The 26,897-nt window shown below is 48.3% G+C and overlaps 1 protein-coding gene across 1 annotated transcript in view; it reads left to right on the plus strand.

The window, feature by feature from the left end:
• SHANK3 (SH3 and multiple ankyrin repeat domains 3) overlaps positions 1 to 26,897 on the plus strand; it is a 358,709-nt gene that overhangs the window by 84,958 nt on the left and 246,854 nt on the right. Inside the window, exon 10 of the mRNA XM_059816355.1 lies at positions 20,547 to 20,613. Within this exon, the coding sequence (XP_059672338.1) occupies positions 20,547 to 20,613 (67 nt within the window). The remainder of the gene's footprint in view (positions 1 to 20,546; positions 20,614 to 26,897) is intronic.

Genomic DNA, 26,897 nt, shown 5'->3' on the forward strand with positions numbered 1-26,897 from the left:
GAGTGGTGGCTGTCCTCCCTGTCAGTCGTGTCCTTCCCTCCCACCAGCGGTTTGTGCTGGATCCCAGGGAGCTGAAATCCTGTCTTCGTAAGTTTAAGTTCAGGATGGCAACATGAGGCAATGAGGCAACATTTTGTCTCTTAGGAGGGTGAAGACTTGTCTGTAGGTCTTGTGCTTCAAGAGGTGCTTTTCTATATTGTGATAAGGTTACCCACCCTCACTGCTTCGGTCTTCCTCTTGCATGGGACTGCTGATAGCTCAAAGTCCTCCGGGTCAGCTTGTCTATGCTTTCTTGCAGTTTTTATGAAAGTATTAAGTGCTAGCTGCTGTTCAACTGCAGTATTTTGGGTTTCTCTTTTCCCTTTCCTTAATGCCAGGTTGACAGAGTGATTGCAAAAGAGAAGACCTTTCAAATTCTGTGAATGATCATGTCCCTCTCTGAGCATGCAAACCACAGCATTTGACTTGGGAGTGAAATCATTTACCTTTGCAAGCTGAACTTCATCAGAATGATGATCCACAGCTGGTGTAGACAGACCATGTGAAACAGCCTTCCTGTGTCATGCTGGGGTTTGACATCCAGCTGATGAGAAGTGTTTTGATGGGGTCTTCATTAACAAGTGTGCAAGAGGGAAGGAGATACCCTCTGCTCTTGCAAAAGTCACTGTCCCTGTGGCTCTACCAAGACCTCCAGGGCCTTTTCTGCTGAGCTGCTCCCCGGTCTGTGTCATTGCCAAAGCTGCTTCTTTCCCAGATGTGGGACTTCCCATTTGTACTTCTTCAATTTCATGGGGGTCCTGCTGGCCTATTCCTCCAGCCGGTCGAGGTGCCTCTGGATGGCAGCCCTGCCCTTGTGGGTATTGACCATTCCCCCATTCTGGTGTTAACTGCAAACTTGATGTCTGTGATGCTCCATCTGTCACTGGCCATCGGGTACAGAATGACCCATTAACAACCACTCTGAGCCTAACCATGCAACCAGTTTTTCCCCACCCATCTGTCCACCCATCCATGCTGTAATGTCCTAATTTCTATACAGATAAAGATGAGACATGGAAGGCTCCATCTGTCTTGCTTCCCTGTGTCCTCCGAGATAACTGCAGGTTTTCCTACATCCGTATCGAAGAGGTTGGGCCATCTGTGCCATTCCTGTTTCTCAGCAGTCTGCCTTGTGGTGTGGGGCTGGAGACTTGCTGCCACCACAGAACCCTGCTCTCCTCCACAGGGAGATTTCCCTGTAAACAGCAGGACAATCCTAAAATGCTGCTGTTCAGTAGCTGTACCAAACATTTTGTTTCTGCTGCCTGTGCATCTGTTTCCCCATCATTCCCAGCTGCTCTGTGTGATTGGTGTGAGCTGAAGGTAAGACCCTTCCTTAGCTGGGTAAGTCCTTTGGTTTCTTGTCACCTGGCTAGTCTCTGCCAGTGCATCAGGTCTTGCTTTCCTTTTCCTCCCTGTTTTTCAGCTGTCTTAAGGACTCGCTTAAGTGTTTGCTTTCTCAGGAGCCCAGTACCCTGATGGGATTAAACCAGGTGTCGCATGCTGACAACCCTGCGCTTTGAACCTCTCAGGTAGCTTTTCCAGTTGCCCTTCCCCCTGTGTAAGAAGTAGGAAAAGTCCAGGTCCTTATGGTCAGGTCATCACCTGCCTTGCACTGTATTTTTTGGTGGCCTGTTAGGTGCCAGCCGTTTCCTTCTAAGAAGCATCTAAGTTTTATCTTGTTCACAATGCTAACTTCCCAGTTTTCTTTCCCAAACCTCACATCTCTAACACGGGGTCTGAACTTTGTGTTCTCAATGTCAAGATGGATCTTTCTTGTCTGGAAAGTTTTGGAGGTTCCTTACGCTGCCCCTGTGTGTTCCTGGAGCGCCTGTGGGTCAACCAGGACGGCCCGATGACAGACCTTGCTGTAACTGGCTATAGCGAAGGCTCCAGCCCTAATCAGTGGAGTGCGTTCAGTGCCCAAGTGGCTTCAGAATCACTTGTTGAGTATCTCCACCCTTGATATTTCTGGTGTGGACACTTGGAGCTTGGCCCCTGCCTTCTCTAGGTACGGTTTACTGCAGCATCTCAGAGCTGAAGTGGTGTTGGTGGAGCAGTTTGCAGCTGGTGCACACAGGAGGGACTTCAGGACCCCTCTGCAGTGAGGATGCAGCTGCCTCCGTGTCATTCGCAGCGTGCGCGTACACGCAGGCTGGGTGAGAAGTTGCAGTTTCCCAAGCAGCCTCGTCCACACGCTGGTTTGTTGTGCACCTGCCTTTCCCAGAGCCCGCTGAGGCACCGACTTCTTCCTCTGAGGTGGAAGAGGATCTGAATGACGATGGGCGTGCTGTTCCTTTTGTGTTCAGTCTTGGAAGGAGAGGGGCAATGGTGATGAGCTTGAGCTCCTGTGGTGGTTCAAAGGGAAACGAACGGGGGATTGGGGTGTTTCTAGTTCACATCTGTGTCTACGTGGGTGTACAGTCACTGGTAAGTCATCTTTCTTTCTGTATGTGTTCTTCCAATCCTCCTTTCCCAGCAGTGATGGAAGATACTTTACCACACCTTTGACATGCCTCTTCTGGATGGAGGCATCTCATGTGTGTTTTCCATGAATCGCATTGCTTGGCCAAAGTCCGAGGTGGCTTTTCCCTGTCTCCTCAGCAATGTTTCTGATGTCCAGACTGTGCCCTTCAGGGCTGATCCATCCGAGGCCCCAGTGCTGTTGGTGCCTGAGTGCTGCTTATAGTACCAAAATCATGCCATGTAAGAAAAATTACCTGTAAAACGCAGCTTGGTTGTGTGGTGTAGCTGTTTGTCTCTATTTGATTTCCACTCCGCTTTGGACCATTTACTTACTCAAGGTATACACTGGAAAACTAATATAAATGTGTGAGCTTGTTATAAATGTAGCTTTTCCAGCCAATAAAGGTGGCTATGAGAACCTATCAAAACGTGAACTCAGCACTGGAAGTTCTAATTATCAGGAGATAATAATTCAGTGTTATTTATCTGAAAAAAACACCCCTCATAACTTTCTTTTATATTGGTCTAGAGGTTTGCTTATGTATGTGAGCAGTTGACTCTGGTATCAAGCTGAAACTAAACATAGATTGTGATTTCTTTCCTGTCAAACCCCTATGCCAGTGGAGCTACGGGATTGCTTGTGTTGGCTCATCCCAAACATGTCTGATGTAGGTTTTAGAAGTGCAGACAATTTTCTTAATGATCAGTAAATGCCAATTTTGTACAAATTTCTTTGTCCTCACGATACTCATGGTTGAGCTTTTTCCATTTATACATATACAGGATTATCATATGCAGAATATAAAAATAGTATGCGAGTAGTTGGTTCAAATTTTGTTAGATTTCAGTGAAATTTCACAATCAGAGCTGCTGCTTTTCTCTCTGTCCTTTTGATTGCCGTGTTTTTGTGATTTCTCCCCCCCCCCACCCCGAGATTAAATTCTTCTAAACAGGTTTTTGTGGTGGGTGGGGTTTTTTGGTGGCTTTGGAGGTGTTTTTTTGGTGGGTAGTCATGCTATAAGTAAAGATTAGTACAGGCTTTGTTGATGTAGAGCTGCTCTGGCTGTGGTGCACTCTGTCACTTGTGCAAGCATCTGTAGCTGGCCCGACTGACTTTGGACATGAAACTCAAGCATGTGTCAGAGATTTTAGTCAGCCTTTAACTTGACTACGAGCGCTTCAGACAAATGTTTGGCTTGACGTAAGGAAATCGTTGCCTGAATCGGGGGGACACGTAGGGAGATGGCCTCCCTGCAGAGCCGAGGTGGTGCAAGGGGCTGGTGATGGGCGGGTGCAGGGCAGGGGATGTGCTGGCTGGCAGAGATGCCCACGGTGCCGCTGGGCAGTGGCACAGGGATGGGCAGCAGCGTCTCCTGTGGGGAGCTGAGGTCCCCCTCTGGGCATGGGTGCAATTCATCCCTCGAACGCATTGCAGAGCAGGACGTGTGTCTCGGTATCACAGCTTGATTTCTTTCCTAGCTCATGGGGGATAAGGTAGCTATGATAGTTTCACAGGTATAATTAATAGCATCATAAAACTGCAGAATCGGAGAGGCGGAGAGGGGCCGCTGAGGTGTCCAGCACCAGCCCTGTCGGGAGCTGCGCCCGTCAGCACGGGCTGCTCAGGGCTGTGGCTGTGCGAGCGCTGAGCGTCTCCAAGGCCAGAGACCCCACGGCCTCTCGGGGCCTCGGTTGGTGTCCGACCTCCCTCCGGTGAAGGGCTTTTCCCGCCACGGAGGCAGGACCTCCCCAGCCACAGCTTGTGCCTCTCGTCCCGTCACGGCACCCCGAGAGGAGCCTGGCTCCGTCCCCTCTCCCCACCCCTCAGCAGCCGCAGGCCGCAATAGGGTCTCCCCTTCGCCTTCTCCCCTCCGGGCTGAGCAAAGCCCACGCTCAGCCTCTCCCCCAACCTCCTGCGCTCCAGCCCCGGCCGTCCCGAGGCTCCCACGGGACCCGCCACACTACTGCAACGTCCGTCCCACGCTGGTGAGCCCGGCCTGGCCCCAGCGTCCCGCCGGGTCTCGCCAGCCCGGAGCGGAGGGCAGCAATCCCTGCCCTCACCCCGCTGGCTGCCCTCGGGCCATCGCCACCTGGCCTCCACCGCCCAGGGCGCTGCCAGCACCTCGGCCGAGGGGCCCCGGGATCCCCCGGGCCTTTTTGGGGAAGCCGGTCACCCCGCCATGTCCTGCCGCATGGGGCTGCAGCAGCCCACGGGCAGGACCTGGCGCTCGTCCCGGCCGAGCCCTGCCAGCCCCCGTCGGCCCCTTCCTCCAGCCGGGAGAGGCCCTGCTGCCGAGCAGCCCTGCCCTCCCGCCTGTCACTGCTCCCGGGGCTGGGGACAGGGCTCTCCCTCCCGCCGCCCCGGCAGTCAAGGGAGATGCCGAACGGGAGCAGCCCCCGTGTCCCCCCCTGAGGAATGGACTCGTAACCAGCCACCAGCTGGGCTCCGCATGGTCCATCACCACCCTTTGGGCCCGGTGATCCAGCCAGCTTTCCACCCACCTCGTCACCCCCCGGCCCACACCGCCCCGTCCCCGTTTGCAGTGAGGATGCTATGGGAGACCGCGCTGAACACCCCCTAAGCCCGGGGCTGACAACCTCTCCTGCGCTCCCCTCGCCCAGGGCCAGCCACCCCGCTGGAGGCGGCAGGAGAGAGGTCGTTTTTTGGGTTCTTCTGCCCCCGTCAAGGACCAGCTCTGTCTGAAAGTTTTATGACTGGCATATGCCAAAGCTGCTCGTGACCCCACCCTGTGCTGGGCTCTGGCTGCAGCCTCCTGAGGCGGTCTGCTCCTGCGCTTCGCCATCTCGGAAAGCGTTTTGTGACATCTAACCTGAATTTTTCTTATTGAATTTTAAGCCCATTACTTTTCCATGGTTATTGAGAACAGATTATTTTTGTCCTCGCTGCAGCTGCCTTCTTTCTGCTTTTACAGTCAGATCACCCCTTCCCCACCCAATCTTACGTTCTCTGGGCTGAATATCCTGGAGCACACAGGCTTTCCTGCAGAGACCTTGAAAGCATAATCTGATCATTACTGTTGATTTACTCTGGATTCTCCCCATATCTTTTTTTTAACTGGCTTCCTAAAAGTAGCCTTCTCCAGCTGAAACCCAACCTTTCCCGCACGGAGCGGGGGGGTTACATCACACGTGTTAGAGGTGAGGCTGCCAATTGTAAATCCTGGTATGTTTTTCCTTTTCTGCCACAGTGTGACTTTGTTGACTCATTTTCGGCTTGTGATCCTGCAATCCTCAGATCTTCTTCAGCAGGACTGCTGCCTGCTGTCTCCTCGCCTGCATTTGTGTCTGGTGTTCCAGACTCGCTGAGCCATCCGGACTGGGGAAGCCTGGGGATGTCTCTCCTCTAGCCATGGGCCAGCCCCACGGCTGCTGAGGGTGCTCAGGGCCTTACCCAGCCAGTCTTGGAAAGGCCCCACGCCTGGAGTGCTCCCACGCTGGCGCTTGTTCCTGTACTCAGCCGTTCTTTTGGTGAAGAGCCTTTTAATTATGCCCAGACAAAATTTTCCCCCCTTGCACCTTGTGCCCATTGACTCTTGTTCTTTGTACGCCTCAGAGGAGAGGTTGGCTCCATCTTCTGTAATCCCGGTACGTAAACTGCCATTACATTTGTCTCTGTTGACTAAATCTCCCACTCCTCCACTCCCCCCCCTGCCTATTTCTTGAGTTTCTAACAATCATCTCAATTCTAATCCTCTAATGAGTTTGCATCTCAGAATCACTAAGGTTGGAAAAGACCTGTCAGCTCATCAAGTCCAACCATCAACCCAACACCACCATGCCCACTAAACTGTATCTCGCAGTGCCACGTCCACACGTTCCTTTAACACCTCCAGGGATGGTGACCCCACCACCTCCCTGGGCAGCCTCTTCCAGTGCTTCACCACTCTCTCAGGAAAGACATTTTTCCTAATATCCAGCCTGAACCTCCCCTGGCACAACTTGAGGCCATTTCCTATTGTCCTATCGCTTGTCACTTGGGAGAAGAGACCAACACCCACCTCACCACAACCCCCTTTCAGGCAGTTGCAGAGAGCGATGAGGTCTCCCCTCAGCCTCCTCTTCTCCAGACTGAAGAACCCCAGCTCCCTCAGCCGCTCCTCATCAGACTTGTGCTCCAGACCCCTCACCAGCTCCGTCGTCCTTCTCTGGACACGCTCCAGCACCTCAATGTCCTTCTTGGAGTGAGGGGCCCATCTCCTTCCAGCTTGGTCTCATCTAGAAAGGAAAAAATTGAATACTACTGAACCTGCAGTAGGGTCCTGTGAAATCCATTTAGCATACACTTTTACTCGGACAGTTAGTCATGAATTAGTTTTCTGATCAGTTTTTCATCACTTGGCAGGAGTTTCAGCTAGATTTAATTTCTGTTGTTTCTGAGAATGTCACATAAGGCTGCCAAAATTTCTTTACAAACTATCTGCTTTGCCCAGCATTTTTCTGGACAATAAAATTAAGTTGCCTGGTCTGTAGTGCAATGTTCCTCTCCTTGCGCCGCATCTTTAAAGCTAGTTGTAACTTTTCTTCTCCAGGCATCTGAGAACCGTCACAGATGATCAGAGTTCACCGCTAACACCCGAGATTGCTCCTCGCAGGTTTTGGGCAAGGTGACTCAGCTTGTGGTGCGCAGATCTCTGGCGCTTTGTTGAAAAGTAAAGGCGGTTCATAAATTGCAGAACGAGGCACAAAGGCAGATAATGCCCCAAATACTGTGTGTCAGTTTTATGAGGCCCGACTGATCTGCTGATTTGGAGGTATTTGCTGCATGACCGCAGCCAATTGTGGAGTAAAAAGCTCAAGCGAAGGAACAGCCGGCCCTTCGGCGTTCGTGGGGCTAAAGCTTTCCTGCCCCACCAGCGCGCTGGTGCGCTCCATCGGCTCTTGCTGAGAGCAGAGCGCCTTGCAATGCGCTTTCCTGCGGCCCCGCTGTTCTTTGCACACCTCGCTTGTTGTATCCCATTTTGTACCATCACCTTTCTCAGCCTCTTTTGCATCTGTCACGTGTATAATGGGGCCTTGTAACACTTTAAGGATTTAAGGAGAACTGTTCAAAGATTCACACTTTTATGTTATCTTAACATACCGTTTGTATCGCTTTTTGGTACAATGCAAACAGGTTTTTAGATGTATTTTCTTCAAAGATTTGTATCTTGTTGCTTTAAAATAGACAGCATGGTCTGAACTCCGCAATTTGCAGTCATGTTGCCCAGGCAACAGAATATTCTCAAATGGAGTGATTTTGTTAAAGAATGTCTTCAGTTAACTGTGATTTTTCTGATTTTAACTTAAACTTTAGCTGACAGTGTTTGGATTTGTAACTTGTTAATGACATCGTATCTTGTGATGTCATAAAATTAATGAATTTAATTCTACTTTTGTAGATTGTAAGTGTTCAGTGTTAAGCATACTTGGAAAGAAATGATAAAGCTGGTAGGTATTTTACAGTTTGGTTAGCTTAGCTGTAAACTCTAACTAGCTAGCTGTTGTTGTTCCTCAACATGTGTAAAATGCAGAAACAACATCTGCTGTTTGATGTGTTTTAAAGACTTAGTCCTAACTAATGCCAAAAATTTTAGCTGATGTGAGAATGTCTATAGCATAATTTTTATTAATAAGCTCCATATTTTTCTTGTCGTCACTACAACAGTAACCTTGTCCGCCTCCATCCGTTCTCCCTTGTCAAACATTTGGATAGTAAGGGTTGTGGGGTTTTGTAAGTGTGTGCAGAGCCTACTGATTTTGCTCTCTAGCTCTACTATAGTGGAAATTAAAATAATTTAGGGAGGTGTAGAGTTTCTGTTGGCACTTGGAGTGGTTATTCAACCTGTTATGTCTTAAAAATGCAACGCATCTTCCTCAAACTTACTGCATTTGGTGTCTGAGTCGGAAACCATTTGTTTCAGGTTTTTTAGCATTTAAAAGTATGTTTGTTAACTTTTAACATTACAATTACTTAAAGTTTGGGACCTCCAAGAAATCTATCGGTGCCTAGGCTCTTTGTTGTCCTTAATGATCAGGTAACGTAGTAACCCAGCTTCTTCTAACCTTTCTTATACTTCAGATTAATTAAAAGCTTGCTCATAACTATGCTTTTAAAATCTGGATTTGCAACGAAAATAAGCTATTAGTGACTGCAATGTCTGTCTGCTCCTTTTAGAGTGCTGATGTTTTCTGCGGGTGAGATTGGCATCTCCCAGTTTGGCTGTGGAGCTGAGCTGGGCTCCACACCTTTTGGGGTGCTGAGTGACTGTCCCCACCACCTTGCTTGTTTCTCCAGATGCAGAAGAGGTGTTGCCTCTGCAGAGCTCAGCTTTCCTGATGTGATGGATATATAACGAGCCTTGTATGGGTGACTTCCCTTGTTTTTTAATCATCATGTCTCTTTAGGCCTATTGGGAATTATAGGTAAAGCGACCTCCTCCTCTTCCTCCTGAAAATAAAAATTCATTAACTCTCTGGAGTGCAGGCTCACTCTTGATTCAGGGCTGGAAATGGGGGGTTCAGGGGCACCAATGGGGGGGTGCAGGCAAACCCATGCCCCTGTCCCTGGGGTCGGATACATGGCTGTGCGGGCTCAGCAGGGCTGCCAGGTCCGTGGCCTCAAGTTGCACCAGGGGAGGTTCAGGCTGGATATTAAGAAAAATGTCTTTCCTGAGAGAGTGGTGAAGCACTGGAAGAGGCTGCCCAGGGAGGTGGTGGAGTCACCATCACCGGAGGTGTTCAAGGAACGTGTGGACGTGGCACTGCGGGACATGGTTTAATGGGCATGGTGGGGTTGGGTTGATGGTTGGACTTGATGAGCTGACAGGTCTTTTCCAACCTTAGTGATCCTGTGCTGCTCACACGCACACAGTGGAGTCTGCCACCTCTCTTAAGCTGTTTAATTACCCTCGCTGCTAGAAGTCGTCTTTTACCTCAGTGTTGCTCTTCCTGATTTAATCATCCTGTTATTAGCTCTTACGTGTGTTGCAGTAATTGGAAAGCCTTGCAGTTGGACTTCTTCCCCATACCTTAGCACCTACGCACAGCGATCACCTCATCTTCATTGAGAAGTAGAATAGTTTGATCTCCTTTAACATTCACATTTTAAAGGCTTTTACAGCTACTGGACCGCTTTTGTGTCCATCACATGAATCTTCCTCTGTTCCTACGCTCGTCTTGACCTTGGCTCTAGGAGTGACCCAGTACATTAGCACAGGTCACGCTACTGCGGTGTACAGAGCTCATCACTGAATTCACTCATATTTCTAATTGATACTTTCCATTAGTCTTTATGGCTATGGTAATTATTCTGAGAGTTTATGCTGAAGTTTTTCCCTGCTTTCTGAGACGGTTTCACCTCCGGCAGCGGTGTGCTGTGCCCTCGCTCACAGCCTGGCTGCTCATGGGCTCAGATTCTGCTGCAGCAGTGCCCTGTTACCCCACCAGACTTTGTGCACCTTCAGTTTTATCCTCGGCATCGATACCTTCGGCGAGGTGGTCATTGCTAGCACACACCTACCTGGTTTGGACCAAGAACCTGAGCAGTACCGTTGAGTCATGTCCTGCTTGATGATATCTCTATGTTAACAAATACATTTTGAGAGAGATAAATTGCGTATAACAAATTAGACACACACACACACACAAATATATATCTCCCTCTATCTCTTCTGGACACAATCTAGGTATACCATCATGGAGAAAGGTAAATGTGTCATATCGTACATTTCTGGGCACAAACGTCTTGAATGGAGGTTAAGATACCACTTTTTCTACCTACTCTGCGTAGGAAATGGAAATGTTTATCAAACCCTACATTGAGTCTAAGTAGATTTTTCTCAGTGTTCCTCTGTGCTGAGAAAATCAGAAATTTGTTCTTAGGTTTTAATCTTCTTTTTTTTTTGCGAGGTAAGCATTTTTTGTCCTTCCAACAGTGGACTGGTGGGATAATTGATCCCTGGCCTTTTTGTAGTACTCTTTGAAGATCTAAGTTGAGCAAACCCACTTCTGTCAGTCTTTCCTCAGTGGTCAAGATTTCAAAGTGTCTCTTCCAACTTACTGCTTTCAATTTGTTTACCTCCTTTTTGAAGACCTTTGTCTGATATGTCCCAAAACTGGACATATCAGTCCAGATGGGTCTTTGGCATCTTGTTAATACCTTCTAGAATTAAATTTGTCTTTATGCAATGTCACCATTTTCTTGACTTGTGTTTAGTTTGGGGCTACCACTGTTACCACGCATTGTTTTCTGCTTTACGATGCCTAGCCGGTTATTCTCTATCTCGTATTCATGCACTTGATTTCTCCATTCCAAGTGTAACAGTTTATACTAGACCTTACTGGATTTCATCTTTCTGATTTCAGACGTCGTTGCTTCTGTCAGCCAGACTCATAAACTTGTCAATCAAACTCTATGTATTATGCTTTTTTCTTTTAACAAGATTTACTTTCCCAAAACTGGGGAAGTTATCAGTAAAACAAGAATAAAATCTAATTAGCGTCCATGGTATCAAAACTGGCATAAGGTATGCAGAAGAAAAAAGCATTCTAAATGCTAAATATGCATCAGTAATCTTAATGTACCATACATGGCCTCTGTGAAGATTTTATAAAACAAGCCAGATATTGTGAGTATAGGTAATGCTTATTATGCTGTATTACTTATAAAATATCGTGATACTTTTGAAAATGTTTCAAACAGTAAGAAAGCTAATCAGATGAGAAAAAGGGGCAGTAATGAATGAAAAAAAGGGATATGACCCCAGATACGGGCAAAAAAAGGAACTGCAAAGCAAAGAGAAGGGAAAAGGTGCGAATAACCATAAGTGAAAATATGAAGACAAGTTCTGGCTTCTTGGTAGAAAAAGAACCAGGAAAGAATTTAGAGGAAAACAGGAAAGGGGGAAAAAAAGGGGAGTTCATTTTTAACAAAGTTAAAATGGCTTTTTATTTTTTTTAATGAAATGAGAGAGCATGCTTTTTTCCTAGCAGTGTTTCCACTCTAATCTAGAATTTAGCCCTTTCTTGGATAGAATAAAATGGTTTTTACTTTAGGAGATAGTTTGGTGTGCTCAGGTGAAGCTGGGACACGCAGAGAAGTCCCTTCAGCCTGGGCAGCTGGCATCACACAAGCCGTGGTGCCAGAAGAATGAGCCTGGAGAGGCTGACGGTGCCGCTGAGCTGGTAGCGACCCGGACGGGGGCAGGCACCGGCGCTGCCGGCTGTCCGGAGCGGCCGACGGCAACACGGCAGCCGGTGGTGGGAGAAATGCTCATGTCGCATGTCCCTGGGACTGATGCCAGGTAGCTCGGCCCATGGTTTCCGAGGTCAATGCTTTTGATAATTTTAAGTGTTTAAAAGCACTGATAGTCCTCCTGTTCCCTGGAATTTCTCTAATTTTCCAAGACCCAATATTTTAATGGGTATGGAAAGTTCCTCTACTCCTTTTTTCAAGACTTTCTGTAACTTCCCAGGACTTGCCTATTTGAATATTAATTATGTTTTGCAACTGCTGCCTGCCATCTTCCTTTGTTGTAGTTGGGAGATTTCGGCTCTGTACGCCCCGTCATTTGGGAAGGACGCGTTCCCCCATTCCTAGTAAGCACCTGCCTTCTGCGTTGCTGTCTACAGTTGTACCATCTGCGTCCATGATGGACCAAGGACAGACCTGTGCCTTTTCTTCTTTGTGATAGATTTAAAATGTTTTCTCCTGGTAGATTACTGGTTTATTTAGCTTCTCTTATCAATCGTAATGTAGTTGAACTCTGGGCTTCCCACTGCTGGAGTAAAAGATTGCAGACCATGAGAAGACTATCTGGCCACGAATGATTTTCTGTCATCGGGTAACAGGCTGGAAGTTTGGGGTTTTTTTCGGAGAGGCTGAGCGTGGGCACGCTGACAGAGTGAGTTCATGTGCCGAATGATAAGAACCCCAGCCTTGCCACCCTGCACGGGGCGCACGTCCCCCCTCCCATGTGCCGCCTCTGTGGCCATCTGGAGGTACGTGCCTGTGCGCTGCTCCAGGGCAGTCTCCTTACCATGGAGCAGCTTTCATTTGCCTGATGAACTCCTTTTTTTTTTTTTTTTTAATTTACCTGCTCTCTTAAGGCTTTTTTCTTTCCTCATTTGATTTGATTTGTTTTCTCTCTCTTTTCATTTGAAGTTTGTCTTGTAAAAATTGATCAGGTTTCTGGCCTCCCGGCTCCCTCCCACTCCTCCTCCAGTCTTCAGTGTGAGACTGATCTAATTCTGAGTCAGATGCCATCTCAGCTTTGATTATCCAGATGATGTTGCTGACTTGAAATCTTCCCTGACCCACAGCAGTTGCACTCCAGTTACAGATGTTACACAAAAGTCTCTGCTTTGCACAGGAGGCCCTGCATTTCCCCATCCTTCAGGCTGAGTCCAGTAGCTCTCGGAAGGTCTGTCAGACCCGTCTCCAACTTGGGTGGTAGGGACCATTCTGGACACAGATCTACATGCTGTCCAGTCCCTTGAGAGCATCTTTCAGTGCTGGCTGGACCAGAGACCAGACGGACCAACTCTTCCCCAAGAAGACCAGCCTGTCCTCTCTATCCTGTTCTGCCTGCTCTAGATAGCACCATCCATCATGACTCCATCTGAACAAGGCAGAGAAGAAATATCCTCGCTGATACGCCTCCCCACTCTCCTGTGTCTGAGGTGCTCTTTTTGCAGGCACTGACCACCCGTGGACCTTGCATTCAGCTCCCTGTGACAAGCAACCATGACTTGATTTTTTTAAGGCAGGCTTTGTGGTACTGGGAGGTTTCTGTGCAGATGCCGTCACGGCTCTGGCCAAATCTGTCATTCTTCCCGTGCAGAGTCTTTTTCTGAAATTTCAGGAGATGCCACCAACCCACCTTTGGTCTCTGCAGCAAGCTGACGCTCATTTCTAGAGTCTTTCTGCAGCACGACAAATTCACGGAAATTGGGACCTCCAGGACATCGCACTTGTCAGCCTGCATGGTGGCCCAGCACACTGCTGCCACAGCCTGCAAGAGTCATAGCAGGGTGCAGGGGAGGTGACCCCCCCGTGCCAAGGCTGCTGGTGGTGCTCGTACCAGTCCTTCTTGGATGACACACCACTGCTCTCCTTATAGCCTGTGCTGGTGGCTATCGGCCCTGCTGGAAACGTCAGTCCTGATAGAGGTGAGACTCACTCCTCAGAGTCTGGAGGTCACATTTCTCCTTCTCCAGCTCAAAGGCTTCCTGAGCATGATGGCTCCAAGGTGCCTTCTTAAGGTTTGTTCCTGCTTCCTGGAAGTATTCAGAGTGCAGAACACCCTGCTCCTCTGATGGAGGAGATCACAGCATCATCTGCCTCTCTTTAGGATAGTTTTGCGATGCATCTCATTAGGAGAATCATCTTGTTTTTCCAGTAGCTCCATGTGCCTCACCTGAAAATACTGAGAAAGTTCTCTGTCTCTCTTAGCCTAGAGCTGAATGGTTGCAGCTTTGGACATTTTTTTCTCATGTATGTTTACATGTAGCCATTGTCTGATGCAGACCACTCGCAGATACTCCTTGTAGGCTTAATGGCAGAATGTTAGTCTAGCTGCCTGACTAAAGTGCCTCTTCTAAATCAAGGGCTCAGTGTGTGGTCCATAGGAAAAAATAAATACTTATTTGCTTTATAGACCATGGACTGCAAGTTGGGTGTTTGCAGGAAGTATTGGATCCACTGCATACACATTGCATGGCTGGTTTGCGGGCACGGGGGGTGTTTGAGATGCATTTGTCCCAGATCAGCTGCGTAGGTCTCGCACAGGAGGTCTGTCTGCCGCTTCCAGGAAGTGTTGGGTCTACAACGTTGTCATACAGGGACTGACCCCAGTGACACTCCCTGAAAGCACCAGACTAGCTGCATCTGTGCAGTATAATGGCAGCACATGTTGCTGTGAACATATCCAGAGTTTCTGCTCAGATGGCAGCCCAGATGGAGCTGCCATATGTGAGCGATAGGATTGACCTAGTAGGACTGCCAGATTTCTGGAAATCTAGAACAAATATAGAACATGCTTGAAGTCTGCCTGGCCAAGTAAAGGTAGACAACTTTGAAAAAAAGTTCAGACATAGAGCGGTGCTACCCGGTTAAATAAAGTGTGATGATTCAAAAGAATCCTTCTGCTCTCTGTTAGCTGGGATAATGGAGAGGTAGGAAACCATCAGCAATGGAAAGCCTCAGTAATTGGAGAAGTCTTGGGTAAAGCGATACAAAAATAGTTGACAACAGTGTCTGGCATGTTTACAGATGCTTCTCGGGGTCTGAGGAGAGCTGGGTAGCTTGGATGTGTTATGACACTAAATTGGCTGCCTGCACCCTGCCCAATAAGCCCTTTTACATTCCTCTTCCACAGAAGGTCTGCTCCATTCTTGCCCAGCAGCACTGCTGATGACTGCTTCCTTCTCGCCCCATCATCTCCTAGAGCCACTGCTGCATCTCACCTGCCTCCCTCATGGCTCTGCCCCTGCCTTTGCACCCCTTGGCCGTCACTGCTCTTGGTGCCTTTTGCACACGTAGAATGATAACAGTGAAGTTCTAGACTTCTCTAATTGCTGCAGTCTGCAAGTGAGAAATACCTCTGAGAGCCTGGTGTGCTTTAATACAGAGCAAACAACGTGGAGGTTGGTTTGATTGAGAAGGAATCTTCCACTTCTCAAGCTAGAGATTCCAGCGGGTGGGGGTATGTACTTTTTCAGGTATGAAAATACTAGTGTTTTCAGAGCCGCTCTGGCATCGACTCAGTGTTCTTCTGACCTTCATCCAGATAACTCCCTTTTGAAGATACCAAAAACGTAAACTCCTGCCACTGAACGTGATCTCTCTGCTTCTCTCTTCCTTTTTCTTCCCACTTGGTGGAGATCCTTATTAGCTTTTATGTGACAGAATCACAGAATCATTAAGGTTGGAAAAGACCTGTCAGATCATCAAGTCCAACCATCAACCCAACCCCACCATGCCCACTAAACCATGTCCTGCAGTGCCACGTCCACACGTTCCATGAAAACCTCCAGGGATGTTGACTCCACCACCTCCCTGGGCAGCCTCTTCCAGTGCTTCACACTCTCTCAGTAAAGAAATGGTCAACTGGATGCTTCTCTCAACTCAGATGCATATGGCTAGGAGTCTGTGATTCATGGCTAGTTGATATGTTTTGCTACTCTTCTGTCTCCCAATTCCCCAACCTCCTTCTCTTTGAGACCTTTTCAAGGTGGAATCTCCACTGGTGGCAGCCTACCTGTGAACTTTGCATGCCGTAGGACCTGTCCCTTCTTCACCACAGGGGAACGGTGCTTTATTGTGGGTATTTTTAGGGACTGAAGAGCAGATAATGGTGGAAATCCACCTTGGACCTAGCAGTGTCCATACTTGTGAGCAGAAGTTCAAGGTGATTCTACCCACTGTCGTTGCACCAGGAAAGTGGCTCCATTTTTTTTTTTAAACTTCAGGATAGCTATTCACATTTCCCATTACCATATTGCAGGTTGGCCAGGACTCTCATCCCTGGAGATTTTCCTACGCGAGTCCTCTGCAGGACCACCGAGATCCTGGCCATGGCGGCAGGGGTGTTGAAGTAGATTTCATAGCCCTTTGTGATGTGGTTCTTCCAGTCCTGCGGTTTTTCTGAGGAAGGGAGCTTTCCCGTTGTGTCTCGTCGGATGGTCTGAGCTGGCTTGCTGGCCAGGACTCACGTGGTGCCTGTGGAGCGCAGGCAGCTGCAGGGACTGTTACCTCCGCCGCAGAGGGCTACCTGCCCAGGGAGGGGGAGCCGCGGCCTCTCCTGGAGGTGGTTTCCCTGCCCTGGGCCTCTGCAGATCCATGTCTGCAGCCTGTGGAGGACACGGGCTGATGATAGCAGGCGCCCGCGGGGTTTGGTCTGCAGGGCTGCTTTCCCATCTGCCGGCAGCCCGGAGGTGCCGCCCCTGTGATCCTGCTCTCAGCGGATCACGTCTTCATGTAGCGTAAGCTTGTCCTCTTCCTTGTCCAAGCGCTTTGACCCTACTGCTTTGAAGTGCCTTTTGGAGCCAAAACCTACTACTTCTTCCCGTAGCTCAACAGATCCAGCTGAGATCAATCTTCGCTCCCTGTCAGGTGTCGCAGCTCAGTGCAAGGAGATAACAGATCCATTAATATGAATATACAGTGACAATTCAGAACAAGGAAAAATTAATTATTATTATAAAAGCAGGCCCAGGATGAAAACCCAGTTAATTGCCAAGGTTTAAAGTTGTTTAACGAGTGCCTGTGCCCTTTTGGTTTGCCACCCAACGTAAATCAGTGACTGCACACCTCCGAGAAACCTGGGCTAGGTGGAGCGGGGAGGCAGCGACTCCGGCCAGCTGTGCCAAGAGCCTGGACGATGTGGAGATGAGTTCCTTGAGTTTCTCTTCTGTAGAGACTGGACGTCCCCTGTGTGGTTTGAGGACTGGCTTAGTGGATAGCTGACATGACACCGCTTCCACTGCGGTGATGCGCAGCAGCAGTTTGCAGATGGCCCCTCCGTGCTGTTGAGCCTTGGCGTGCTGTTGTTGCATTCATAGTGAATCCTCATCGGTTGTTACCCAAGCTCTGTGCCAGCCTGCGTCGCCAAGAGGGCAGGAGGGGCTGGGGGATTTTCGCATTGTTTCATGCAGTGTAGGGGTTTTTTTGGGTTTTTTTTAATGTGTTTTCACAGTACTGTTACCCACAGAACCTGTGTTAGATCTCAGAGCTATGACTCTTACCAGGGATATTTAAATGATCTTTCTGTTTTCTGCTGTTAACTTTTAAGCCCTTATAAGCACACTGACATTACATTCCGCACAGCCTGTTCAGATGTCCCCCCTCTTTCTTTCTTTTAGAAATTACTGAGTTTGCCTAAAAAGATAAAAATAGGCAAATTGCTGTTAGAATAAAAAGCGTTGTCACTTTGATATCATGCTACGGAATGACTCAAGGTGTTACAGCATTTCAGAAAATAACCCTGTGCCAGAGCCGTAATATGGTTGTATGTGTTGTGTAGCCTGAACGTGGATTTTCGTTGCTCAGTCTGTGGCGTGTGGAAGGACAGAGCCTATGTTTGTAGCATCAGGGCAAGACACGATGAAAAATGCCCTTTGCACAATGTCTGCTATCTCTGTGATGTCATCAGGATAAGTAGCTGACTATGATGTTAAGACGGCATTCCTCTGTGGCTCATCTGGCTCATTGCTTGAAATTAGATCATTTCTCTTCTGTGGGGAAGTCAGAACATTTTTTCTGATAGTCACCAATTCCTCCCACTTTGGTGTACCAGCACTAAAATTGCTAGCTGTGAAATATTTAAAAAAACTGTGTTTTCAGGAGTTTCCATCCTTGAGACATCCTTTTCTTGTTTACCTGTCCCAAAAAGCTATTGCTTTTAACTTAGAGGAGTTCACTGATGTGGCCTATCGTGCAGTCTCTCAAAGGGGTTCATCAGTGCGATTGCACGCAGCGAAGTGGCACTGATGCAAGAGCGAGCAGGCGGGCACGGGAACGCTGTCGGTGGTTTCATAGCTGGGGAAGCCGGTGTGCCGTGGAGCACCTGCTGAGGCGACAACGCAATACGTGAAATCCTTTCATCTCCTTTGCTTTTTCCAAGTTGGATTGAAAAATGTAACCAGCAGGGCTCTTCTCCCTTCCTAGGGATTGATGTGAGATTATATTCTTAACAGACTTCTTAGTCAGCATGTTTCTTCTCGCCTTTCCTTGAAGTCGTAATGCTTCCAAGGCAGGGAGAGAGGGAGCTTCTGTTGCCCGCAGCGTCAGCGGCCCTGGCGCCGACATCTCCGGTGGGGTGGTGGGCGCAGCGGTGGGAGACCTCCACCTCCTGCAGCCAGACCAGGAGGGACGCCCGGGGCGTGTGCAATGCCAGGAGCTGCTCCCCATACACTCACCGTACATTTTAGGAATTGTTCCTGAGACATACATCTAATGAGGCCCATAATTTGTACTTTGAATTTGGATTTTTCACAGAGGCGGTGGACCACACGTTAAGTGTTTGTTTGAGGAACTTTGAAGTTCAGATGCTTTTTCTGAATTCTCCTTTCTAGTCTTTTGTCAGTTTGATTATTTTTGCTTCCAAATTTCCCCAAATTCAGGTAATTTGCCCTTCTGCACAAAAGCTTTCTTTGCCTGCTCAAGGACTGTGACCTTTGGGAGAGCAGACCTTATAAATGTATACGTATATATAAGGAGAAACGGAGAAAGATTGCTGTTTGAAGCAAGCTTGGGGGAAAACAGAGATTCTTACTCGATTCTTCTCTGCTACTGTGGCCTAATTTCCTGAATGCAGAAGGAAGGTTTCCTTTCTTCCAGCCATCACTGATCGCTTCCAGCTCTGGCTGAGGAGGTGGAGCATGAATTCTGGGCCTCAGAAAATGAAAAAATTCACATAAACATTGTTGAGCTGAGCATAGTAAGACTATTTCTGCTGATAAAGGATCATAGTAGAGAGGTGTGCATGCTGTACTGAGTCACCAAGTTAAATATATCCCTTCATCACAAGTTAGTGGTAAAATGCAAATGAACCTCGTATTTCTAAAAGCTGTTCTTGTAGGAGGGCAGGGAAATGTTTAACAGCTGGAGCTGCCAGTATTGCTCTTGACTTTGTCAGTGTCTGGGAGGCTTTGGTTTCTACTGCCTGCCTGATCAAATACGTTTGTCTCAAATCCCAACCCTCACTTAAAAAGAAAAATGGGAGCAGGGGGGTGGTGGTCCCAGCATGGGCAGGCAAGACCAGCAGCTGTATCTCAGCCTGTTCCTACGTGCGTTTCCATGCTCGCAGCAGCACTTTGCTTTCGCCCAGAACCAACTCAATCCAGCTGCTTCTCCTTCCCAAATCAGCTGTAGGTGCTGCTGAGTGAAGGCACCGTCCGAAGAGGCTCAGCAGTGGCTGGGGGGACTGGGTGTGCTGGGAGGCGTGGGAAGGGCAGAGGTGGCTGCGGTTCGTGGGGGCATCGAACACAAGACTCAGCCAGTTCACTCCAGAGCAGTGCTGCCAGTTTATTTCCCTGAGGACCAGTGATGGATTTTGTGTACTCGTACCCATCTCCCTGTGGTTCTTTCACATGTTAAAAGAATGCTTTTGCACCTAGTTCTGAAAATATTGGATTGCTCTGCCCTACTGGCTGTGAGGTGGTGCTGGTTTTGGGGTTTTCTTCCCAAATATGTAAGAAATCAACAAAGAGTTCAAGTGATGTCGCTGGTCTATTGGCTGAAGTCTTGCTTCAGGAGAGTCTTGCTTTAGTCTTTCTTCTTGCTCGTGTCTTAACCTACCTTTGTGTAGGCTGCTGCTGTGCTGCAGTTCCCCAGGACATGAGCATCTGTAGAAGCAGTTCCTGGAGTAAGACAGACCAGTTTTGTCTGTCTGTTTTGCTGGCAGACCCACATCCAGCTTCCCTGCTTTCCTTGTTCCTTTGAGTCCTTCAAGAGTCTTCCTGTGGAGAGGAACCGTGGGGTGGGTGGTGGGCAAAGCAATGTTTAATGTTGGTCTAAACCACTGTGGCTTTACTGGGGCAAGCTGCTGTTGCAGCTTTCTGAGTGGAAGCAGTTCCTCAGCCAGCACAGCCTGGAGCGAGCATGAGTTAGTCTTGTGGACCATTCAGGTGAGACGTGCTGGTGAGTCGGTTGCTGGTGAGTCGCCTTTTGTCAGCTAACTGGGATTCACTGAAAAGCCTCAGGCTGGAGAACATCTTGTCAGTACCTGCAAGACCTAAGATTAATTCCTAGCTGGTGTTAGGCATACCACCACCAGACTCCGAGGAGAGTGGAATGGTTATCTGAGCTATTCGCCACCCTCTCCTTGCACAAGCCATCGACATACGCTCTCCCTGCGGTGCTGAGAGCGTATTTTCACCCTGGGTTTACTGACTGGGTGAGCTGAGGCAGAACAATTGTTGGCTCTGCGTCCCCCACGGAAAGCAGCTGTTGTTAGTCCGTATGGCGTAATCCGTGCAAGCAAGCGCAGGGTCGGTGCAGTTCAGAGCCGCTCAACTGTCTTCCCTCCCTCTCTTTTCAGGTGGCCATCATTGCAGGGAATTTTGAATTGGCTGAAATCATCAAAACCCACAAAGAGTCCGATGTTGGTGAGTGTGATCTTTCTTCTTCCCCCTTTTCTCCCTTTTAATCTTGCTGTGGAGTCCAGGGCTGTTTCAGCCTGGCTGTGCTCACCGGTGGTTTCCGGGTGCTGCCTGCAGTGGTCGGTGGAAGCTGCAGCTTGCGGCCAGTTTGGGGTCTTGGGAGTGGCAGGATGGATCTGCTTTCCTCCTGGGGCCATCAGGATCCAGTTTGTTCATTCAGTCCAGTGTTTGCTTATGACTGCTGAGGTTGCTAAGCTAAAGAATTAGCCAAACCATTAGTCTGGAGTAGCTCTGAAAAGCTCTTCTGTAAAATCCCTCACCTTTTTTCCTCTCTCTTTGCATCCTTGAGGCCATTTCGTACTAGAGATCCTCTCCTGCTGAGGCTATTAAGTGGGCTTGGTGCAAGGAGGAGACAACCTCTGTCTTAGTGATAATGGTTATGGAGCTGCCCCATGCTGAAGCTCCTATAAGTAAAAGAAGGGAAGTAGCAGCCATCCTGGTTGTACTTGCTTCTTTGTGGAGGAAAATTTTTGGCTTTTCTGGTCAGCCTTTTTACTTGTGGCATCTCTTCTGTCCTTCTGGGGGGTAGATATTATCATGCAATATATATATGCTATGCAAAACTGAGCTTTAGGTTAGATATGAAATCAACGCTTACTGAGTTTTCTTGAACTATTCTGAGAAGTTTATTGGTCCAGAGCTCTCTAGAGCAATGGAGGAACCAGTGTGAAGAGTTAATTCTCAGCGTGTTTGCCTCCACAGAAGGTACAGAGTCATCGGGTCAGCAGCTGAAAAAAGACTTGTGGAGTTTGAAACAGCCAGCACGTATTGGGCTTGGTTCTTGGAAGTGGCTGTGAATCTAGAAACCTGGGCCCCAAGGCATCCCTTATCGCTTCTTTTCTCAGCTAGCTATCGCTGATAGTTATAAACAGCTGCTGAGAATTTGTAGGAAGATATGAGTCAGAAAGGACGTGGGGAAAAGCCTGAAAATTCCTTGTAACTATGTCAGTGAACAGTGCTCACAAGAAAGCCACCCTATTAATTCAAGAGGAAAGTGACTGTCTTTGCTGTGCGAGGGGTTTTGGACTAGATGACCTCCAAAGGTCCCTTCCAGCCTAAATTCTTCTGTGACTGAATCTGAATCTGTGATTGACTGGCTCAATTATTTTTATTGAAAAAGTGTAAGGAAAAAGGGCATGAAAACATGTCAGGTAGAATGAATCGTTCATGTTTGAGATATGGCTGTTTATATAAAATAGGTCAGGTAACAGTTGCAAGCTAATCACACGCAAACCAGCAGGTCCAGATGGTATCCACCTGGGGTCAAGGGAACTGGCAGATGAACTTCCCAAGCAAGGAGAAATTGTTTTTTGAAGTTCATAAAGAACTGAGAAGCGTGCGTGTGTCGTGGTTTAAGCCCAGCCGGACTAATCACCACACAGCTGCTCACTCACTCCCCTTCCTCAGCTGGACAGGAGAGAGAAAATATGAGGAAAAGGCTCATAGGTCGAGATAGGGACATAGGGAGATCACTCACCAACTACCATCATGGGCAAAATAGACTTGACTTGGGGAAATTAGTTTAATTTATTACCAATCAAAATCAGAGTAGGATAATGAGAAGTAAAACCAAATCTTAAAAAAACACCTTCCCCCCACCCCTCCCTTTTTCCCGGGCTCAACTTCACTCCCGAACCTCTTCCCCCCCCGAGCGGCGCAGGGGGACGGGGAATGGAGGTTGCGGTCAGTTCATCACACGTTGTTTCTGCCGCTCCTTCCTCCTCACACTCTTCCCCTGCTCCAGCGTGGGGTCCCTCCCACAGGAGACAGTTCTCCATGAACTTCTCCAACGTGTGTTCTTCCCACGGGCTGCAGTTCTTCACGAACTGCTCCAGCATGGGTCCGTTCCACGGGGTGCCGTCCTTCAGGAACAGACTGCTCCAGCCTGGGTCCCCCGCGGGATCGCAAGTCCTGCCAGCAAACTTGCTCCAGCGTGGGCTCCTCTCTCCACAGCTCCACAGGTCCTGCCAGGAGCCTGCTCCAGCATGGGCTTCCCACAGGATCACAGCCTCCTTCAGGCATCCACCTGCTCCAGCGTGGGGTCCTCCACGGGCTGCAGGTGGATATCTGCTCCACCGTGGACCTCCATGGGCTGCGGGGGGACAACCTGCTTCACCATGGTCTTCACCACGGGCTGCAGGGGAACCTCTGCTCCGGCACCTGGAGCCTCTCCTCCCCCTCCTTCTTCACTGACCTTGGTGTCTGAGGAGTTGTTTCTCTCACATATTCTCACTCCTCTCTCCTCCGGCTTTATATACTGAGCATGATGTCATATGGTATAGAATACCCCTTTGGTCAGTTGGGGTCAGCTGTCCCGGCTGTGTCCCCTCCCAACTTCCCGTGCACCCCCAGCCCACTCACCGGTGGGGTGGGGTGAGGAGCAGAAAAGGCCTTGGTGCTGTGTGAGCCCTGCTCAGCAGTAACTAAAACATCCCTGCTTTATCAACACTGTTTCCAGCACAGATCCAAAACACAGCCCCATACAATCCAAAACACAGCCCCATACTAGCTGCTATGAAGAAAGTTAACCCCATCCCAGCCAAAACCAGCACAGCGTGTCTGACCGGAGAAGAGCAGCCTGGCATTGCTTGGGATGAGGAAGGGGCAGTGCTTGGTCTGGCCTTTGGTAGCTCTATCAGAGCAGTTGAAGAAACGCTGAAAGGAGAATCTGGTAGGAAAGGGCGGCATACGGCAGCATCGTGCGTGATGGCTCTTGCAGAAATCTTCTCGAGTTCCCAATATTAGGCTGCACTTGTCTGGCTGTGAGACAGGAATTGGTGGCCCTCACCATCAGAAATATTTGGAGAGGACCTGCTGTGTTCAGGCTGTGGGAGGAAGGATGGTTAGCAGCAGCTTTCGCTCCGTTCTGCAGGACAGCCCTCAGCACGTAGCTGTGCTTCCAGGCTCTTAGAGCATTCATCAGTGTTTCCGTCTGGATCCGGAGCGCTCTCCTGAGCTGCGGCTGACTGTCCCCACTTGCTGTGCTTTGTCTTACAATGTAGAGCAAGCCTGGAGGGTGTGAACGGAATTTCTTTCGGGTGCAAATAACCCAGAAACTGTGTTCTAGAAAAACACCTGATGTGCTCCGTCTGCTGACAGGCGTTCAGCCCACGGGTCTAGCCAGGCTCAGCACGGTTTGAAGTAAGATGCCCAGTGTGGACGCTGGGTGGTCAATGGCAGCTGTGTACAGCCCACTGCGCTGCAGGACTTCTCGTGCAGGCTTTGCTGCAGCTCTCCGTCCCTTCGGTTGGTGCAGAGACCAAGAGCTGCTTATTTCATCACAGCCACCAGCACTGGGGTCGAAGAAGGTCAGAGTGGAAGGCTGCAAATCCAGGGAGGGAGAACATGTTCTTACAAGTAGAAAATGTTTGCGGAGACTGTGGAATTGGGCGGTTCCATCATTTCTGGTTTTTTCCTTATTCTCATGTTTTACGGATCTGCAGACAGAAAATGCTATGAATGGCAACTGCTGCGCTTTATTTTCTTGGCTGGACATGAGAGGTTGGATTCTGAGGACTTGTCAATGCCACCAGAGACCTTCTGTGGCATATCCTGGTGCTTGTTGGTCAGTGCAGCCTGTGCTGTAGCCTGTATGGGAAAGGTTTCTGTGAATTGGTGAAGGCAGCCCTAACCCTCTTCCTAAGCAGCAGGAGAGTCTCCTAGGGTACGGCTGCAGAGCCCTGTCTCCGAGTGCTCCAGGCAGATTTGGAGACGTTCTCAGTTAAGTGCATTTACTGGTAATGCCTTGGGGAAATACCTAGGCCACTTACTCTAGCAACCTTGAGCTGGTTTGCAGGGGCTGTAAAGGGAGAGCTCACTCCAAGGTGATCCCGAGCCGTGTGTCTGCTTCCCAGCCCCTGGAGATGGCAGCGGGAAAAGGCTGCACGTTGTGCAGGAGCACCAGGAGCTGGTCAATGGGAAACAATGCAAACGGGATGGTGTCTGAACCTCAGGGCCTCTCTGGAGGGCCGCTGCCAGCCTCCGGGCATGTCCATGTGCTTGTCCCATTGGTGTTCGAGTCTTAAATCCACATCGACAGTTATCAGTCAAATGTGTGATTCCACTCAGTACAATCAGATGTGCACCACGTTACCTGTTCCTCATTAAAACATTTGCAGTGGTGTTAATTGCACGTTGTTTTTTTTATCCGTTGGATCCCGTGCCAGCTACTCAATAATTCCTGTCAGCCATCTTTTTGGTAAGTTTTCTTAGCCTGCAAGTTTTAAAGTATTTATTTCAGCTAATTAGTAGCTGTCTCTGCTTTGTCATTGTGATGACACAAATGCCTCTTCCTGCTTCTTTCAGAATATACTTCTGCATCTACTAAACAACCCAAAAGCTTTTTGAAGTTTCCTCCATTCTACAAACCACTTGTTTTTCTTTATTGTTTTTAGCTCCCCTTATTGATTTTGAGTGTATTGTAACTTCTTATTGATTTCAATTATTTTCCATAATTATAGAATAAATATATTCTGCAGTGCCAACTGATGTCTTCATTTTGCCACTCTTGTCCAAACAGGCGTTTAACCCTAGTTGCTTTATTTCATAATTGCGGTTTTATAACTTTTTTGCTCATTTTTTAAAACCTCCTGATTTTCATTCATATTTTCTCTCCCTACATGAAAGTAGATCTGGAGGAATAATATAATATTAGTCCAATACTGAGAAATTAGCCTTAAGTGTTACATGTATGTAAGACTGGTTGGGGCTGTCTTCCCTTTTACTACACTGAATATAATCAGGTCATGATTCATGGTCACTAAGCAACCACTGACTTCAAGTCAAAGGAATTAATTCATTATCGGTCATAAGGAGGCCCAAAACAGTTACCCCGTATTACGTGGAATACCTCTTTGTTGGAGAATGATGATCTGCAGCTCTGTATGAGATCACCAGCATTTGTTTGCCAAACTGAAGCGCACCATAACTTGTTTTCCTTACGTGTACAGGCAGGGGTGGGGAGTAACTCATCCCTCAGTGACTCCGCGGTGGTCCCTGCTTTTGGGGTGTGTTAGTCTCTTGGCCCACATCTGCTTGAGATCCTACAGCCCTGGCGTACCGTTAGCTCTGTATGGGCAGCATTGCTGGCAGAACCTTCCTCTCTCCTGCTACTTTGGGGTGGATTTTTTTCAAGGTATTTAGGCATATGAAGACAGAGATTGGACATAGCAAAGGTCAGAAAACGACCTGGTCGCCTAACTCCTCATGAGGTGTCCATTCCAGGAGGAAAGATGATAAGCAGTGCATATCCAGATGCTCATGGCCCTGTTCCCTCGTGCCTTCTCTGTGTGAGCTGACACCAGGGTATTAATTTAGAGCACGACATGCTAGGAAGATTACGTGAGACTTTGGGCATTGAATTGTCAGTTGTTGCTGAGAAATCTCAGCTTTATGACATTTTATAGCTCAAACCAAAGAATAAGTTATTTGTTATTAATGGGGGTGTCTTGGAGCCAACCCAAGACCAGTGTCTCCTTGTCCTTCAGGTGCCCTCCTTATCTGAAGCCCGTCCCAGGTATGTCCATGCGCTGTGAAGCTATCTGTCAGAAACTGTCTGTGGGAGCTCAATCTGGGATTGCCCAGTGTGTGAAAAATCTGACATCTTTCAGTGCTACTGATTCTTCAAGTTCTCCCCTGTAAAGAGGAGAAATCCACCCCAAGGGATTTAAGAGGCAGCATTTTGTTTTCTTAGGATGCTATGACTTCATATGACTTGTTGCTAAGATCCAATTCATAATATTCACCATTGCTGAAACATTTTTCCTTTTATGAGGGAAACGTGATGCCATTTCAGATCTTTGGCTATCCATGTTGCCCTGATCTGAACCTCTTCTTGGCTCTATTGAGTCTTTTTCGAGGTGGGCAATTTCTACAGCAGCATAAGGATGTCTGCTTTGCTTTCTGTATTTTTGTAATGGTATCCTGTGTTTGAACGGTGTTTCTAACCACTACCAATCTCAGACAGAACTGTTTCTTGGAGCTATGCTGTAGAATGGCATAGAGCATCTCAGATAGATGTGTATGACAAGCAGAAGTAGAGGTTATGACATTTCTTCTTCCTTTCTAACCTTTCCCCTTGATCCCTTCTCAGAGAAGTTTTTGGAAAGTGCTAAATGAGATACATGTTGAAAAACTTTGTATGGAAGCCATAAATGTGTTCATGAACAATGGAAAGCTTTCTTTCTTTTTGTCTATTTGTGTCCGATTTCCTGGAATATGTAACAAATGTG

Source organism: Gavia stellata, chromosome 4, assembly GCF_030936135.1.
Source record: "Gavia stellata isolate bGavSte3 chromosome 4, bGavSte3.hap2, whole genome shotgun sequence".
In the NCBI taxonomy this organism is placed as follows: Eukaryota; Metazoa; Chordata; class Aves; order Gaviiformes; family Gaviidae; genus Gavia; species Gavia stellata.